Here is a 15,888-nt window from a genome sequence, read left to right as displayed (position 1 = left end):
GACCCAGTTCTCTGTTTGGAGACTCTAGATTGTATACTATTGTGAAAAATGACCAATAGCTCTTAAAAATTGTCAGTCTGATGATTTTTAAATAAGACATGGTAAATTTTAAATAAATGAAAAGCACAAAATACAGATAGTACGCATATTTACCTTAGAAGAGAACTAAGATATGGAGGACATGCATCCCTACTTTTCATTCCATAGTTGAGCTTGTCTCAAATATCAGGTCAAGTGCTAAATAAATACCTTTTTTTTTAAAAACAAAAAACAAAAACAGCTTTATAAGGGAAACCAGTAAAATTTCTGTGATTCTTCATTAATACAAGAATTGTTAAAATTGTTTTAAATTGTTAAAAGAACATGAAATTCTAACATTATTTTACATGTGATCTGATCACATTAATAAACCCTATCTCTAAAAAGGCTTCCCTGTTGGACTATTTAGACAATTCCCAGTTACCTTTACAAAGTAGAAAGACACAGCGATGTGGACCATACACCATATGCATTTGTCTTGGGAAAGATATTTATATGTTGCATATTTTACTTCCCAAATCCCAAGGCACAATGATGAAGGCTGAGGGAAGGATCTCAGAATTGTCTTTGCAGGATGCAGCCTGAAGATCTCAAATTTGATATGGGAAAGCCACCACACCCCTCCTTCTTACTGGGTTAGTAACTTATTGAAAGATCAGCTCCTAGGAAGTCATTAGAGGAAAGATAGAATCAAAGATGAAGGATCAGGGTCGAAGTCCTAAGGACATTTTCACAGTATCTAACTAAAGCTTATAGTATTATTTATGTAAGGAAAGGGAGGTTAAAACCATTTATAAGAATATCACAAGTTATTGGGAAATCCATTGCACCTCAGTGGATTATGCACTATTCCAGTGATGCTGAAACCTTGACATAAGGTGTGCTACAGACTTGAACTTATAGGAAAAACTACCAAGCTTCTTTCTCAGGGCTAACACAGGCTCCATTCTAACAGGCATTTTTTCAAAAACTGTATGTTAATTAAAATGCTTTATTTATATACCAATTTCTCATCCCACCTTTCAAATGTGAAAAGGAATTAGATATGAAATGGCTCATGTTAAACGCCAGGGTTCTTTTTTCCAAGCCAACCTTACATTAAGAACAGAAATCCCTGTGCCAAAGAAATGGTTCCCAATTATCCTGTCTTAGGTTTTGTTATACATTGTACAGAAGTCAACAAAACAAGTATGTAACAGAACCTGCCTAAATAGCAGCCACCCTCATTAAAAACAGAGAATTAATCAGGGGATGATTGAAGGAAGCAATGCCTCATAGATTCCCCCCGCCTTTCTTCTTTTCTAATCATAGAACAAAATATGTTACATAAAAGGATCGGAACTATTATGCAGTACTCAATTAGAGGGAGGTGAATAGGTCTCTAACATGCTGTTTTATCAAAAGAGCAGACTGGTGTTTGCATGACTGTTGTTTCATTACAGACCCTGTCATTAATTCCATGTGTCAATACTGCCCTGTAGTACACAGAGCAGACAAGAAAGAAGAGCCCTTGAAAACAAGGGAATGATTTTTGAGTCGTTATCAAGCTAAGTGGCAAGCGGGAAGCTGAAACTCGTATAGGTAAATTCGAAGGGACTCTTGGGAGATCTGCAAGTGGGAAACAAGAATGCATTTTACCAACTGCTTAATTATGTCCTGTTTTTCAACAAGTACACTTGAATTGAATGCTTTGTTTGTATTGCACAAAAACATGTGCTGTGGGCAAGAGTATTCTCTTGCTTCTAGGTCAAATAAGGTGTTTCATACACATATACAACTGACCTATTCTATAATGTGCAATTGGGTATTTTAGTATCTGAACCCCAATATTGCACTATCATTTCTGGGGAAAAGAGTCACATAGGAACCAGAGGCCCTAAAAAGTGGAACCTTCTCTAAAGTTCTGAGAAGCCACATAATCCTAGGAATCCCAGATTATCATACTAGGAATCCCAGATTACCAGGAAAATGTTAAAAATATACCTGAAAAAAACAGAAAATTTTAAATATGGGGTAAGTCCCATAATCTCCCACCCCTAGATCTTTAAGAAAGTATTTTTTGGTTTCTATTAGCAGTCCCAAGGGTTAGGCTGGGGCAAAATAGGGTTTTCTTTCTTGGACGTACCTTATCTGTGTCCTCTTGCCTGGCCAAGCCCTTATAGATTATGGTTCCTTATCGTTTAGTAAGATCAAATTTCTAAATGATGTTTCGTTCCAGTTGAACATTCTTGGAGGCTTATCTCTTCCCTGGCCAGATGCCTGATCAGATGAGAAGCCCGCCATGATACTGTCACAGTGCCTAGAATGGGCTCTTTATCCAGTAGACATCACTGTACTTTTTGATACGAGGGCAGTCTTAACTTATGTTAAGGCCTGTGTATAGCATTGAAGGTAAGTATGAAGGAGTTGTTGCTATGTGAATATCTTAATCCTGATACACATTTCAATATACAGTATCTCCATTTTACCATGATATACTTATATCTGACAGCTAGCTATCCTTTTTTAGCTAGGACCTTTATAATTTAGGACCAGTAACTCTTCATGAAATGACCTATTTATTGAGGGCTATGGCAGAATTCGGATCCTTCTTTGTAGTACTTGCCATTGCTTTGATTTACCTTTGTAATCATTTTAATCACATGCTGGTAGTTTTGCAGAAAGGATTTGTGGTCTTGGTGTATGTCTGTGACAATTAGGTAGGATGTCGTGTTTGACTCTAAGGTTTGGAATATCTGCATTAAAAACAAAGGCATAGTAATAATAAATTTTATCTTAAAAAGCCAGCAGCTCTTTAAGTAGATAAAAATTATTTAGCAGCTTAATACTTATTAGACTCTTGAAATTAGCATAGAAAATTAGGGATCATCTTGTCCAACCACTCATTTTGTAGATGGGGAGACTCAAGCCCAGAGCGGCAAGTGACTTGCCCAAGGACATCTAACAAGTTAGTGGAAGATCTGAGACTAGAATCTAGATCTCCTGATGCCCCATATAGAAGAAGTTAGGTCTATACCAATTACTGATTGGGAATTCTAGGCTGTACAGTACAAAGAGGGCCTGACTTCTGCTGGACTATCACTATGTCAGATGATATTGTTCATCAGGGAAATAATTATAGTTAAAATAACATTAGAATGATTCCTAACTAATGGTCTCTACCATTCTCCATTTATGCCACATTTCCTGAGCACCTACTGTGTGCTGTATACTAGATACTGGCAAATCACAGCCAGGTAAGACATGGACTCTGCCCTCAAGTTGCTCACAGTCTATTAGAAAATAAGAAATCCCTGGAAAGCATTATACAGAATTTCCTATGGAATATTAATGCTTTCCTGATTCTTGATGATGAAAGTGAATCTTTTCCCCAAAGATTTAGCGTTTTTCTTATTCATGGTTTAGTCATTAGGAGTCCCATAAGATACCATACCTTTTCTCTCTGAAAATGCAAGATAATATCAGTGCAACTAAATTTCATTCACAAACACTTACTGAGGATCTGCTATCTGCAAGGCACTGTGCTAGACACATAGGGATATGGAAATTGAATAATTAAAGTATAGAGTAAATTTTCTTACTAATATGTCACAACAATACTGTTTCACAGCTTTCAAACTTTGTAATGACAATTATTTTTAATAAATATCCTTAAAAGTGGGGGGATCTTTAAATAGAAGACAAAAATACCTCTGTACTCAAATTCAGACTTGTCCGCCTAGGATTCAAGGTTGCCATTCAAATCCTCTTTTGTACCTCATATCTCTTTTGAGCTTTCTTTTTCCTTTACCTCAGCCGAGCCAGCCTGCTTGCCAGTCCCTGCACACAACTAACTCTTGCTTCTGTGCCTCTGCTTGACTAATTCTTCTGCTTCTGGGATGCCTTTCTCCCCATGAATTCATTTCCATAGTCTGGCCCTGAGTCCATCTACTGCAAGAAGCCTGTGGTCAGTGTCCCTGTCTCCTCCTGTAACCCTCCCATGTGTACACAGCCCATATGACTAGTGAAGGAGCATTTCTGTGGTGTTCATTAAAGCTTCCCATCCTCTGTCCGCATCTTGCTGATCTAGATACAACAGACTGTAAATGAAACTGTCTGATATAACCAGGTCATTGACCAAGCCTTTTAGAAGTGGGTCTCTGTATCAAAGATTTCATTTTGGTATTTGTGGGCTACTAGTTGTAGAATAGAGAGGAAGATTAGAAAAGTTAGGATGGAGGTAGGAGAAATAACCCTGGGGTTCATAAGAAGAAACTTTCACACATCTGTAAGTGATTCTCTCCTTTCTACTCCCAAACAGGACAAGAAATTTCCTTTAGAACAATTTTAAATATTATAAGGGTGTACTGACGAATGGCCAAGCTTAAGGAAAGCAGGGCTCTCTGCCTGTTCAACATCTCAAGCTTGTTGATCTGCTGTTCTGTAATTCCTTCAATATTGTTTAATGTGTGTGTGTTTTGTCTTCTGAACTGACTAAAAGCTTCTTGAGGACAGGGACCATGTCTTTTGTTTGCTTCTGCGTATTCTTCCCCCACTTATCCCTAACTGGCAGGGGAAACTTTCTATAAGCATATAAGGGACAGGAACTGCAACCTGTGGATTCCAGCTACATTCCAGGCTAATATTACACTACACACTTAATATGCATAAAAGCTTTTGCCCTCATAACAACTTAGTGAGGTATGTATTCCTATTCTAATTCTACAGATAAGGAAATTGAAATTCAGAGAGTTCAAGGTCTTATGGCTAGTGAGTGGTAGATCCTGAATTAGAATGCAGGTCTGTCTGACTCTAAAACCTATATGTGCTTTTCACTCTACTACAATAATAATAACACATTTTTAAGAGTCCTTTACAGTTCACAGAACTCTTTGATCTATCTACATTGTTATTACTAGTACTACTACCATTACTATTCTTCCTTACATCATCACTAAGAAGTACATAGAGCTAGTATTATCATGACCCCAAATTCACAGATAGAGAAACTGAGACTCAGAGACTTGCCCAAGATCACATCGCTGGTAAGTGGAAAATCAGGACTTCAGACTGACTCTCTGACTCCAGATCTCTTTGTTCTTTCCACGACATCACATTGCTGCCATAATCCTTTTGCACGAATGCATGATTACGTGGCCAGTTTTCACTGATGCCTTTCCTACAGAGATATCAGTAAGCCCAGGCATTGCATGGAGACATGTGGGGAAAAAAAATTCATACCCTCAGAGGAGCTTCTATTTTAGTGAAGGGGTGATACAAAGCACCCAAAACATAAATGCTTGAGAAGTATAATTTCAAAGTGAGAATTAAAATGTGGGGCCCTTTGTTCCATAATGAAATCCCATAATTTGGCCATAAAACTAATGTAATATTTTAAATTATTTCCATAGTAAAATTGGATTAGGGAGTAGGGATGAAACTGATTGAATTGATTTGAAAATATTTCTCCTAGGTCAGCGAGGAAAGTGCTAGGTACTTCATACATGTTAGTAGCTAGCCCCAGAGCCATCCTGTTGTCAAAGAGATGCAGTAGTGTTCATCTCAGGGATGGTAATGTATCCACCTGGCAGTTTACCACTCTCCTTGGTAGAATCCATCTAGTCCCATCTGCCATTCGCTCTTCCACCTGTCCCTATTCTTCAGCCTCTAGCCCACCTCAGTGTGCCCTCAATGCACCAACCCCTTTAGACCTTCGACTGTTCTTATGTTGCATTTGTAGCAGGTTGTCCCTCTTCGCCTTTTGCGTCAGTTATTAATGTATAGACTCCAATATCACAAAACCCTTCAACACAATCACTTAGAACTAGGAAAATGCTGTTAAATGTAGATGTGTAGTATACGTCAATGCTAGAGAGAAATTTTAGTGGAAACAGATTGTTTCTAGCTCACCACTGAACATTTCTACCTGGTTGCCTTACAGACACCTCAAGCTCTTCATGTCCTAAAAGATGTCAGCATCTCCCCACCAAATCTCTGTCTCCTGTGCCCTGGCCCCAGTGAATTGTGTCACTGTCCACTTGGCCATCCAAGCTGGAGCCACAGGCACACTCTGCTCATGACTCTTCACCAACCCCTTTCCCTTCCAGTGGGTCATCAAACCTACCTCAGAAATGTGGTCTTTTATTCCCACAACTTCAGCTTACATCCAGCTCTCTAACTCCTCTCCCACACACTATTCTGATGACCTCCTAAGGACTTGTCTCTCTGCCACCAATTCCAGTGTGTCTACCATACTGCTGCCAGAGGTACTTTTCTTACAAAACAACCTAGTCAGACACTCTTTACAAGGTAAAACCTGAGCTCCATGTTTTGGCATTTAAGGTGACCATCGGATCGCAAGCTACCCTCACAGGCTTACCACCTGCCATTCCTTCATTAAACCTCACCATTCCTCAAACACTGGGCCCTTTCCCAGCTTCAGGAGAGCACAGAGACAGAAAAGATAAACTGACACAATCCAAAAGGTCTACCAAGTTATGCAAGTCACTGGGATCACACGGGCTCTTTGCAGTCTCCTTTGCCTGAAATGCTCGGTGCCGTCTGCCTAATGCAGGACACCTCACTGGTGGTGCCTTCCCCAGGAGCTTAGTCAGTGCTTCATCTCAGGAGCTGCCACAGTTCATAATTCTCTTACAGCATTTACCCCATGATGTTCTAAATTATGTTTTATGTACTTGTTTTACCTGCTTCTCAAGTGCAGAACTGTACCCAGTCTTCTTTTTCTTCTTAGTATGTGACATGATTCCTGTCACAGTTATTGAACAAACACTGAACAGATGCACTCAGAGTGTGTTCCTCCACTGCAGTTAGGGCAGCTAATCCAGATGTGGTATGCCACAAAGAGCACTGGACTAGGTTTCAGGAGACCCACGTCCCAGGTCCAAATTTGTCACTAGATAAGTGACCTTGGGTGAGTCACTCAGTCTCCTTTATTAAAGAAGGAGGTTGGACTAAATGATCTCTAAGGCCCTTCCAATTTTAAGTTCTATTATTCCTATCCCATTTCGTGGATCAGGGAACACATTTTCTCCTGCATAACATTCAGGAGCCTCGACTGAGCCTCTCAGCCATCCACATTTCTCAAACAACATTTTCAAACTCTCGGAAGTAGTCTTCTGGTGCTAGCCAGAGCTGCTTGACTAGGCTCATGTTGGCTTATCCAGTGACCACTGAGCTGTTCTCACCCCGCCCCCAGGAGGTTTCACTGTGTCTGTGACACCATCACACTGTTGTGATGTTGTGTGGCTGCCCCTTCCCGGGAGGGCCTTTGTGGGGCCTAAGGGACAGTTGCAGGGAGGGAGTTATTTCCCTTCCATCCAAATCCTACCAACATTATAGCTGCTGCCATGTGGGTCATTGGTTATGGACGTGTTTTCAAGGGGTGATACCCGATTCTGTGAGAAAGAGTTTTAGGCAGCTCATGGAGCTCTTCAAGCCCACTCTTGAGTACACTACTGACCTTTTAGGGGAGGGAGGACTGGAGTTAGCGACTCAACAGGTATATTCACCATAATCTCCATGTAATAAATAAGAGCCTATGAAAAGATTAAATAAATCTTGCCTAATGCTTTTTGATTGACTTAATCAATAATTAATCATCTTTGGATGAGGCTGTAACTTGTGGAGTAGATATAATTGGATTAGCTGAAAAGAGGCAGTTGGGGAGCTTTGAAGAGATTAAAATGGCTGTCAATCCCATAATTAAACTGCCACAAACAAAAGCAATGGTGTTTCTAAAAAAGAAGGAAAGAAAGCGAAAGAGAGAGAAGGAAAGAAAAGTCAGGGAGAAAGTTGGGGAAGGCCAACTAATTTGAAATGAATCAACAAGTAATTATATTTCACTAGAGATTGTGGGGGCAGAATCAGATCTGGCGGATTTCTTCCTCTGAATGAAATGCATACATCTCAAATCAGCCGTTTAATTGTATGGCTCCACCACTGGGGCAGGTGAAATTTTGGCAGCTTCAACTTCACTAAAACAAAACAAATTCACAAAAGGAAAAAAAAGTTAATTCTTTAAAACAGAAGGGACCTGCTCCTTGTCCTGAGCCCATTTAGACCTTGACTTTTCATACTTTTAATTGGCTTAGTAGGTTTGGCCTGTGTGAATGAAGTCTTTTATCTCCCTCTTTTTCTTTCCATGCCCCTTTCATCTTTCCTATTACAAATACACAGAGAGAGCTTGAGGGAAAATACTTTGGTTTTTAAAGACTTTTCTTTTTAAAAGGATGTGGATTTGGGTGGGGGGAGGGGTGTGTGTGTGATGCTGGTGAATACTTTTTTTTTCTTTCTCTTTTATCTCTTTTTCCAGAGAGGAATTGCTTAAACCAATGGGACTAAAACCTGATGGGACAATAACGCCTTTGGAAGAAGCACTCAACCAGTACTCTGTCATCGAAGAGACCAGCTCTGACACAGACTAAAAGCATCACCTGCTCAACTCTCAATATTGCTTTATCAGCATCTTTTCTCTGTAGCTCCAGGGGAATCTTTTCTCTAAAACATTTATGCCCTTGCTTTGGCTAGAAACACATTAACTGGTTTACTCATTGAGAATCCAGCATATTTAAGAGGTGATCCTGTGTTTTTTGCGATACTGAGGCATTCATACAGAGCTGCAGTTAGAGTTACAGGGGCTGGTAGCAGAAAAAAAATTCCATTTCATCAGGATGAAACTGAGGGATTTTATTCTATAAAGCAGCCCTGGTTGAATCTGGCAATTCTGTTTGCCAAGATTCTTAGCAGAAGATCTAGCCATGTCTTTCCTCTCACTTGTGTGAGCGGCCCCTTTTGAATCTCTCCAGCAGCCAAAGGCATGGGAGAAGCAGAATGAACTGGTAAATAAGGCCGAGGCAAGTGACTTCTTAGGTCAGGCCTGACTGAACGGAAGCCAAGCAGCTGCTCTATAAACCTAGCCCCACTCTTCCTATCAATTTTGTATAAATATATGGAAACACACACACACATACACACACAGCCTCAGACTTACAAGCTAATTACACTCTGAAGGTTTGTATGTCACTTAGCTGAAACTTCAGAATACATTTCTCCCTATAAAGAGTTACAAATGATGGTTTAGTTCCCAGGCAGCTACAAATGCCTATTTATTCCCTAATATATCTGAACACTAGTACCACAGAACTGAACCACCATCTGTATCAGTGCATGGGGAGTGTGCATTCTGAGGTCTAACCTGGGGTGTCAGGAACGCACACGTCCTCCCTCCCAGCAGAGGGAACAGAGATTCCTAGGTAATGAGAGTTCTCGTGTGGCCTCTGCTGGGAGTGGAGGAGCCAGCAGCACCCATTTGAGCATATGGGTCATTCATACATCACGTTTTAAATCGGGGACTGTGTGTGTGCTGATGTGTGTGTATGTTTTTCTACTATATGTGATCAGTTTAATAGTAACTTTATTTATTTAAAAAAAAAGAAACACAAATAGTTACTGTTAAGCTGATACACGCTGTTTATTTTTACTTTTAGAATTGGTCCTATGAAGAAGTAGAAACTGAATCATGCAATAGACAGTGGGCCTAGTTGATCAGTGGCTAAAGTCGAAAGGGGTTGGTTTCCTTTATATATGTATGTATGTGTGTATGTACATACATATATATACATAGATAATGTGCTTAACCACTGCCTTTTGAATTTTTAAATTAAATAAAACATTGGGGTTGATTCAATTTAGCCATCTGTGTGTGTTTCTTTATAGATATATGGGCTAAACAATACTATTTCACAGTTGATGCTTTTACATGCATTATCTCACTTTTCATCACAATGGCCTTTTTAAGGATAGGTTAAAAAAATAAGTGGAATATGAGTGAAAATGCCATGTGTCCAGAAGTTACTTCTCTGGCAAAGCAACAAATCAGAAATTGAATTTTTAAAGGCCTTTAAACTTCCAGGAGAGCTGTCACAAAGTTTCTTACAATTAACTCATAGGCGAGAGCTTCAAGAATATCACTCTTAGCCTCTGTATTAAAATTTGCATAAGTTTCTAACATGTTTGGTTATCTGGCTTTCAAGCTCACCAAACAAAAAGGCAAAGAAGGAGGCTGTTAGGTTGAAGGTAGGCATACTGAAAGCAGGAAAGAAAAAAAAAAGCCAGCTGAAAACTAGATAGCATGATGGGAAGAATAATAATAAAAGAAACTATCCAAGGCATAGTATATCTGGGACTGTTTACCAAAGGATACTCTAGGTAACCCAGAAAAATATGTGTATGGCCTATAGACTAATTCTCATTATGATGACCTTGAGTTTATTTAAAAGAGCAAATTAAATCCAGTGCACTTTATAAAAGGCTAGGAAAAAGACGATATGTTTTAGAATTTTATTCAAAATAGTTGAGGGAGAGGTTGTGAATGACCTAGGTTTTAGCCAACAGCAAATAAAATGAAACTCCGCAATTCATAATTTTAAATTGAGAAAAAGTTTAGAAAAAATAATTTAAGTATTTTTGTTATTTCATTCTACAAATGCATTTTTAAAGTATTTTTATAATTTCTACAAATAGCTTTGGCATGCATGTCAGTTTACCTAGATGAAGATGTGTTTAATGAAATACCATCTTACTGGCTTTATGCAGAGCAAGTGTTTGGACAGTCCTGTTTAAGTAGCTGTGCTCTTCTGCTTTCAATGGGTTCTATTTCATTTTGCATTTTTCTCCGCTGAGCACTAAGCTTTGTTTTTGAAGAGAGAATTTGCAGGGGAAGAAGGCGATCTTGTACTTGGAAAGAGAACCGACATCTGTTGAGTGTTTACTACATGCTGGGCTTTTCATATACGTTATCTCATGTAACCACATCTCAAAAAAGTTCCTCTCCAAAAAGCTTACACAAGCTACCCTGCATCCCAACAAGAAGAGTCCAGCTCTGGCGACCTGACTCCCAGCACCACTCCTTCCTTTTCCCACTGCACATCTGGGCCCACACTGTGCCTCCTTAGGGCTCTAAAATGCTGGGAACAGAGTGGGGTTGGGCGGGTGGTCATTCTCAGACCATTTTAAGCAATAACTATTTCAGCAAAGCCAGTGTAAAGAACTTTTGAAGCAGGGAAGGAACCTGGAGTGGAAATGTGAGTGGGGAAACTGCTTGGTCAGCACTGGATTTCAAATGAACACCTGGAATCCTTCAAGAAAGGCCAGAGACCCAGGCTGCAGGCTGGCCTCTCTGCCCAGAATTCTCCTGACTTTGGAAGCAAGGTATGGAGGAGTGCGTTCTCAAATAAGGCATTGAGCTGCTGCTATAGAGGAACAATCACCAGATATTTGTGACCTTTTCAGGTGCCTCGACCTGGGGGTGGGCAGGGCAAGTGTTCCTCTTTATAAATGAGGGCACAGGCTGAGGCAGTCCAAGTGACTCAAATACCCCTCAGTGCCACATCAGTCTTGCTGCCTTCCAGGACTAGATGTCGCCTGTATGACGTCCTTTCTCCACCCCCCCCCCATAAAAGCAATCTGTATTCATCATGAGAAGTTTGGAAAATGCAGAAGATAATAAAATTAATAATTTATCCAAAATCCCACCATCCTGAGATAATCACTGTTACTGTTTTAGTGTATTTCCTTCCTGTATTTTTTCTATGCATATATAATTTATTTTACTACAAGATTGGGATCATGCTGTATTTACAGATTTGTATCCTGCTTTCTTTAACATATTGTGAGCATTTTCCCATGTCAATAAATACTCTTCAAAAATTAATGGCTATATTATGTTCCATTATATGAATTGTGGCAAACACAGCCAATTGCCTGCCCTCTGTTCTTCCTAACAGAAGACATCATGGCCTGTACCTCACTTGCCCGAAGGAAAGCTGCCTGCTGCCTTTCTGGAAGGCAGCATGAGCCTTGTCAGCACTGAAGAGCACCAGGAACTAGGAATGGCACCGAGAGGAGCAGACTTGCTCTGCCGTACACACCAGTCTTACAGAAGCCTCACCAGCACAAAGTATAACACAGCTAGATTAAGTGCCACATTACTGCAGTTTTTGTCAGGGAAAGCCATTTGAAGGTGGCAAGAGAGCCAGATGACTTAGAAATTCTGCACATTTTTTAAAAAGTCAAGATATCCACTGTGTTTAGTGTGCAGTCTAGTTATTGGCATTGATTTTCTTGAAGACGTCATTTCACTGCAATTCCAGAGGTGGAAGTGGGTACACAACGATGGGGAGTGATGTGAATATTCTTTTAAGAAAAGCAAAGGGATACCTGTCAGAATGATTGGGTGTGTGATGAGCACAATATGGAGAAAGAACAGATGAACAGTATTCTAGGAACAAATGGGTGAAGGAGGGGAAAATTTGCAATAACAGAATATCCGAGGCAAGGGAGAGGTTTCTAGAGAGGATTTCAGTGGGACTCTGATGCACTGTGCTGAGACCCTGCACCAGGTTTTCAAGAAACATCAGAGCAGCCTTTGGGTGGGGGGGACTAGGAGATAACGAAGCCTCTGTGCCCTTAATCATGTGTTGTAGACAATGAACACACTCCCAAGCCTCAGGAGCAGTGTTGGATATGTAGCATCCCTGGGAAAACTGACAAAATAGTCACTTTCTGAATTTTGTGGTTCAGATGAATCCTGGTTGAGAAAGACTGTTCTAAAGAAAAGATCAAAATTATTCTCCAAGACTTCTGGCATCAGATCTGTGTTTTAGTGCAACACAGTGACGATCTGAAGCCCTGGCCTCCAGCTACATTCAGACCTCAGAGACTTTTACCTTTTCTGCACTGATCTTTACAATTACAGCTGCAAGTATAACAATCTTGGGAAGTAAACGCTATTATAATAGCTTCCACTCTTCAGATGAGAAAACTAAGACATAAAGGTGCTAAGTACGTGTGCATGATACCTGGCCTTCTCTATTTGCTTGTTCTTTGCTATCCATAGCAAATTTGAACTAAGGCCTACTGCCAAAGCCCATATAAATACCATACTTCTTACTTACTGCTTTCGCAACCAGAAAGATGCAATAGAGTCTTATTTGGCATAAAGGAATGCCAGAAGAGACTTGCTGGAGACCAGCTCCAGCCCGGTTCAGGGTACCCCAAAGGTGGAGATGGCGTTGGCGATTGGGGGGAAGAAGAAAGAGAGAGAGAGAGAGAGAGAGAAAGAAAGAGACTGGACTCCAGTCTAGTGCAGAAGCCATTTAATGGGAATTACAACTGGTCTTGTATACACAGTTGGGTGTGTGAGGGGCGTTCCCCACCCACCGGATGTTCTTTCAGGTATAATCCCATAACCTAATCGATGAAACCTTAATCCATTTATTCAACTTCAATAAATACTAAGATCATGACCCAGAAGCCTGTGACCAGTACTAAGACTCTTAGATGTGACCCGAGTTTGAATTATAAGTTGTGTGAAAGCCAAAACTGCAGTTTGTGGAAGAATGGTAGCAATGAGCTTCTAAAGTTAGCTTGTGTTCGCCCCGGTCTCAGAGTTTTTATGTTTTGAGTTCACAGGAGCTTAATCTGGTTAGTGCTGAGTAGGAAGGGGGAGGAAATGGGGTCAATAGCTCCCGAACGCATCCTAGTGGTCTCAGGGCCAACAGCCCTTCCTGATCCCTAATGCTCAGTGGGCCTCCATGGCCGGTTCCCAACAGAGACTGAAATGGGAAAAAACAATTGGGAAAATAACACATTTTTTCTCACTTAATGTCCACATCTAGGCTATGCGTAGAATCCCATTCAGGAGCTAGTCTCAAGGCGAAGCCCATATTCACAAGCAAACCAATTTGTTCAGTTAGCGTGTATTGGGCATTGACTATGTGCCAGGTACTGGTCACGGTGCTTGGGGACACAAACATGACTGGAAGTTCCTATTCCCAAAGTGTCCACAGCGTGAGAGGTCCATAACCGAAATCTGTATTGTTACAGGATGCTGCGCATGATTGCGGAGGTGAATAAAAAAGTGGTGTAGGTAAGGTAATACTTCAACACGAACTTGCCATCTACAGGAGAAAAGCTGCTCTTGCAGAAAGAACTGGCTCGACCACAAGCTCATGGGCAAAAGGAGCGGGATATATTTACAGAATGTAGAATGTAGACGCTGATGGAAACAAAGGTATCTTGTGCCTCATGATTGGGCAGAAAAGTAGCAGTCCTTCAGGCAAGGACACACCCAGGAAGATCACTTTGGCTGGAATATTGAGAATGGGTTGGACAAGGAACAGACAGAAAAGAGACCAGGCTGGGCACAGTGATTCATGCCTATAATCCCAGCACTTTGGGAGCCCAAGGGTTCAAGACCAGCCTGGGCAACTTGGCAAGACTTCATCTCTATAATAAATCAGGAAATTAGCCAGGTGTGGCAGCGCGCACCTGTAGTTCCAGCTACTTTGAAGGCTGAGATGGAAGAATTGCCTGAGCCCAGCAGGTTGACGCTGCAGTGGCCGTGAGCATGCTGCTGTACTCCAGCCTGGGTAACAGAGACTCTGACTCAAGAAAAAAAGCCAGACAGAAAGCTGTCACCTCAATATATGTGAGGGGCAAGCAGGGCCTGGACTAGAGTACAGGCAGAAGAAAAAGAAAAGGGAATGGATTCAAGGAACAGTCAGAAGCTAAAAGAAACACAACTTGAGCCAACCTTGGTGGCTCAGCCTGTAATCCCGCATCTTTGGGAGACTGAGGTGAGTGGATTGCCTGAGCCCGCGGGTTCGAGACTCACCTGGGCAACTTGGCGAGACCTCATCTCTACAATAAATCAAAAAATTACCCGGTTGTGGTAGCGCGCGCCTGTAGTTCCAGCTACTCGGAAGGCTGAGGCGGAAGGATCGCCGGAGCCCGGCAGGTCGAGGCTGCGGTGGCCGGGAGCGGCCACTGCACTCCAGTCTGGGCGACAGAGTGAGACTCCAACTCAAAAAAAAAGAAAGAAACACAACTTGGTCTTCAAAAGGCAAGAAAGCTCATTTAAACTCAAAGGAATGAGAATTACTTTGGGGGAAAGATCATCTAAAACACTGGCTCCCGACCTGTAGACTAAGCAACTGGATTTGGGGGCAGGAGAGGGGAGCTAAGAGTTATTCCAAAGAGTCTACGGCTTTGTATGGTCAAACATTATTATGTAACCAATCAACAATGCATGGGACATGCAAGTACTCCTATTTCACAAGTACCGTATATAAACGTGTTATGATGAATCAAAGTTCATGGACAAAACTTACGACTGAATTCATGTTTTTACCTTTTGCAGTCAAAATGCGTGAAAAACGGCTACTATGTGGAAAGGGATATGGGGAAGTTCGGGCTTTAGAAAAAAATTTCATAATGAAAAGATGTAAGTTGGCAATAAGCATCAGAAATTAAAATGGAACTAGCTTAGCAATGGAACAACACGTATCTTGTAAAGGCAGAAAAAGACGAACATGTGTGAAAAGAATAGAATGGAATCTCAGTCACAGCCAAGACCTGGGACTTGTTCTGTTACAGGGGGAGATAAGGGGATTTATAAAATCGGTGTCCAGTGACATCATGATGGTAACTTGAAGGCAACTCTGGTGAGAATATTTACACCATGGGAGTCAGCAAACACTGCTAATCAGGGCTTCTCTTTCTCCCTGGAGAGCCAATTAAATATTGACCAGCAGTAACTGCGACATACCCTACAGAACCCCAGAATGGCTCAGGAACCAGATACCAGGAACATCTGAAAATAAGGTGGAGTTTAAAACAGTCCTCCACTCCCACCTGCCCCCTCCCACATGCACACGTGCCCACGTGCACTCGTGTACATACACACGACAAGTTGACCCCTATCCTGCCTCCCCAGTATAGGCCAGGAGTTTCCCTGAGAAGCAGTTAATTTATAGGGCTCCGGGCCTAAGGATTCAGGCACAGAAGAAG

General features: G+C 41.2%; 1 protein-coding gene across 15 annotated transcripts in view; it reads left to right on the top strand.

Annotated features, from left to right (window-relative positions):
* Positions 1 to 11,749, top strand: part of RIC8B (RIC8 guanine nucleotide exchange factor B) — a 119,208-nt gene extending 107,459 nt beyond the window's left edge. For 7 of the 15 annotated variants that reach the window (XR_002481695.1, XM_021710210.1, XM_021710213.1 and 4 more), the window contains one exon: positions 8,351 to 9,724. Coding sequence is in view for 9 of the 15 variants with exons in the window: in XM_021710210.1 (XP_021565885.1) it covers positions 8,351 to 8,462 (112 nt within the window). In the remaining 6 variants the exon portion in view is untranslated. Of the gene's footprint in view, positions 1 to 1,481; positions 1,621 to 2,257; positions 2,431 to 8,350 lie in introns of those variants that run through there. The other 8 variants (XM_021710207.1, XM_008053577.2, XM_021710208.1 and 5 more) reach the window with 5 other exon arrangements.
* The last annotated feature ends 4,139 nt before the right edge of the window (positions 11,750 to 15,888 follow it).

The sequence above is a fragment of the Carlito syrichta genome, unplaced genomic scaffold (genome assembly GCF_000164805.1).
Source record: "Carlito syrichta isolate Samal-C Ts95f unplaced genomic scaffold, Tarsius_syrichta-2.0.1 Scaffold288311, whole genome shotgun sequence".
Classification (NCBI taxonomy): Eukaryota; Metazoa; Chordata; class Mammalia; order Primates; family Tarsiidae; genus Carlito; species Carlito syrichta.
This window is presented reverse-complemented; position numbering and strand designations above follow the sequence as displayed.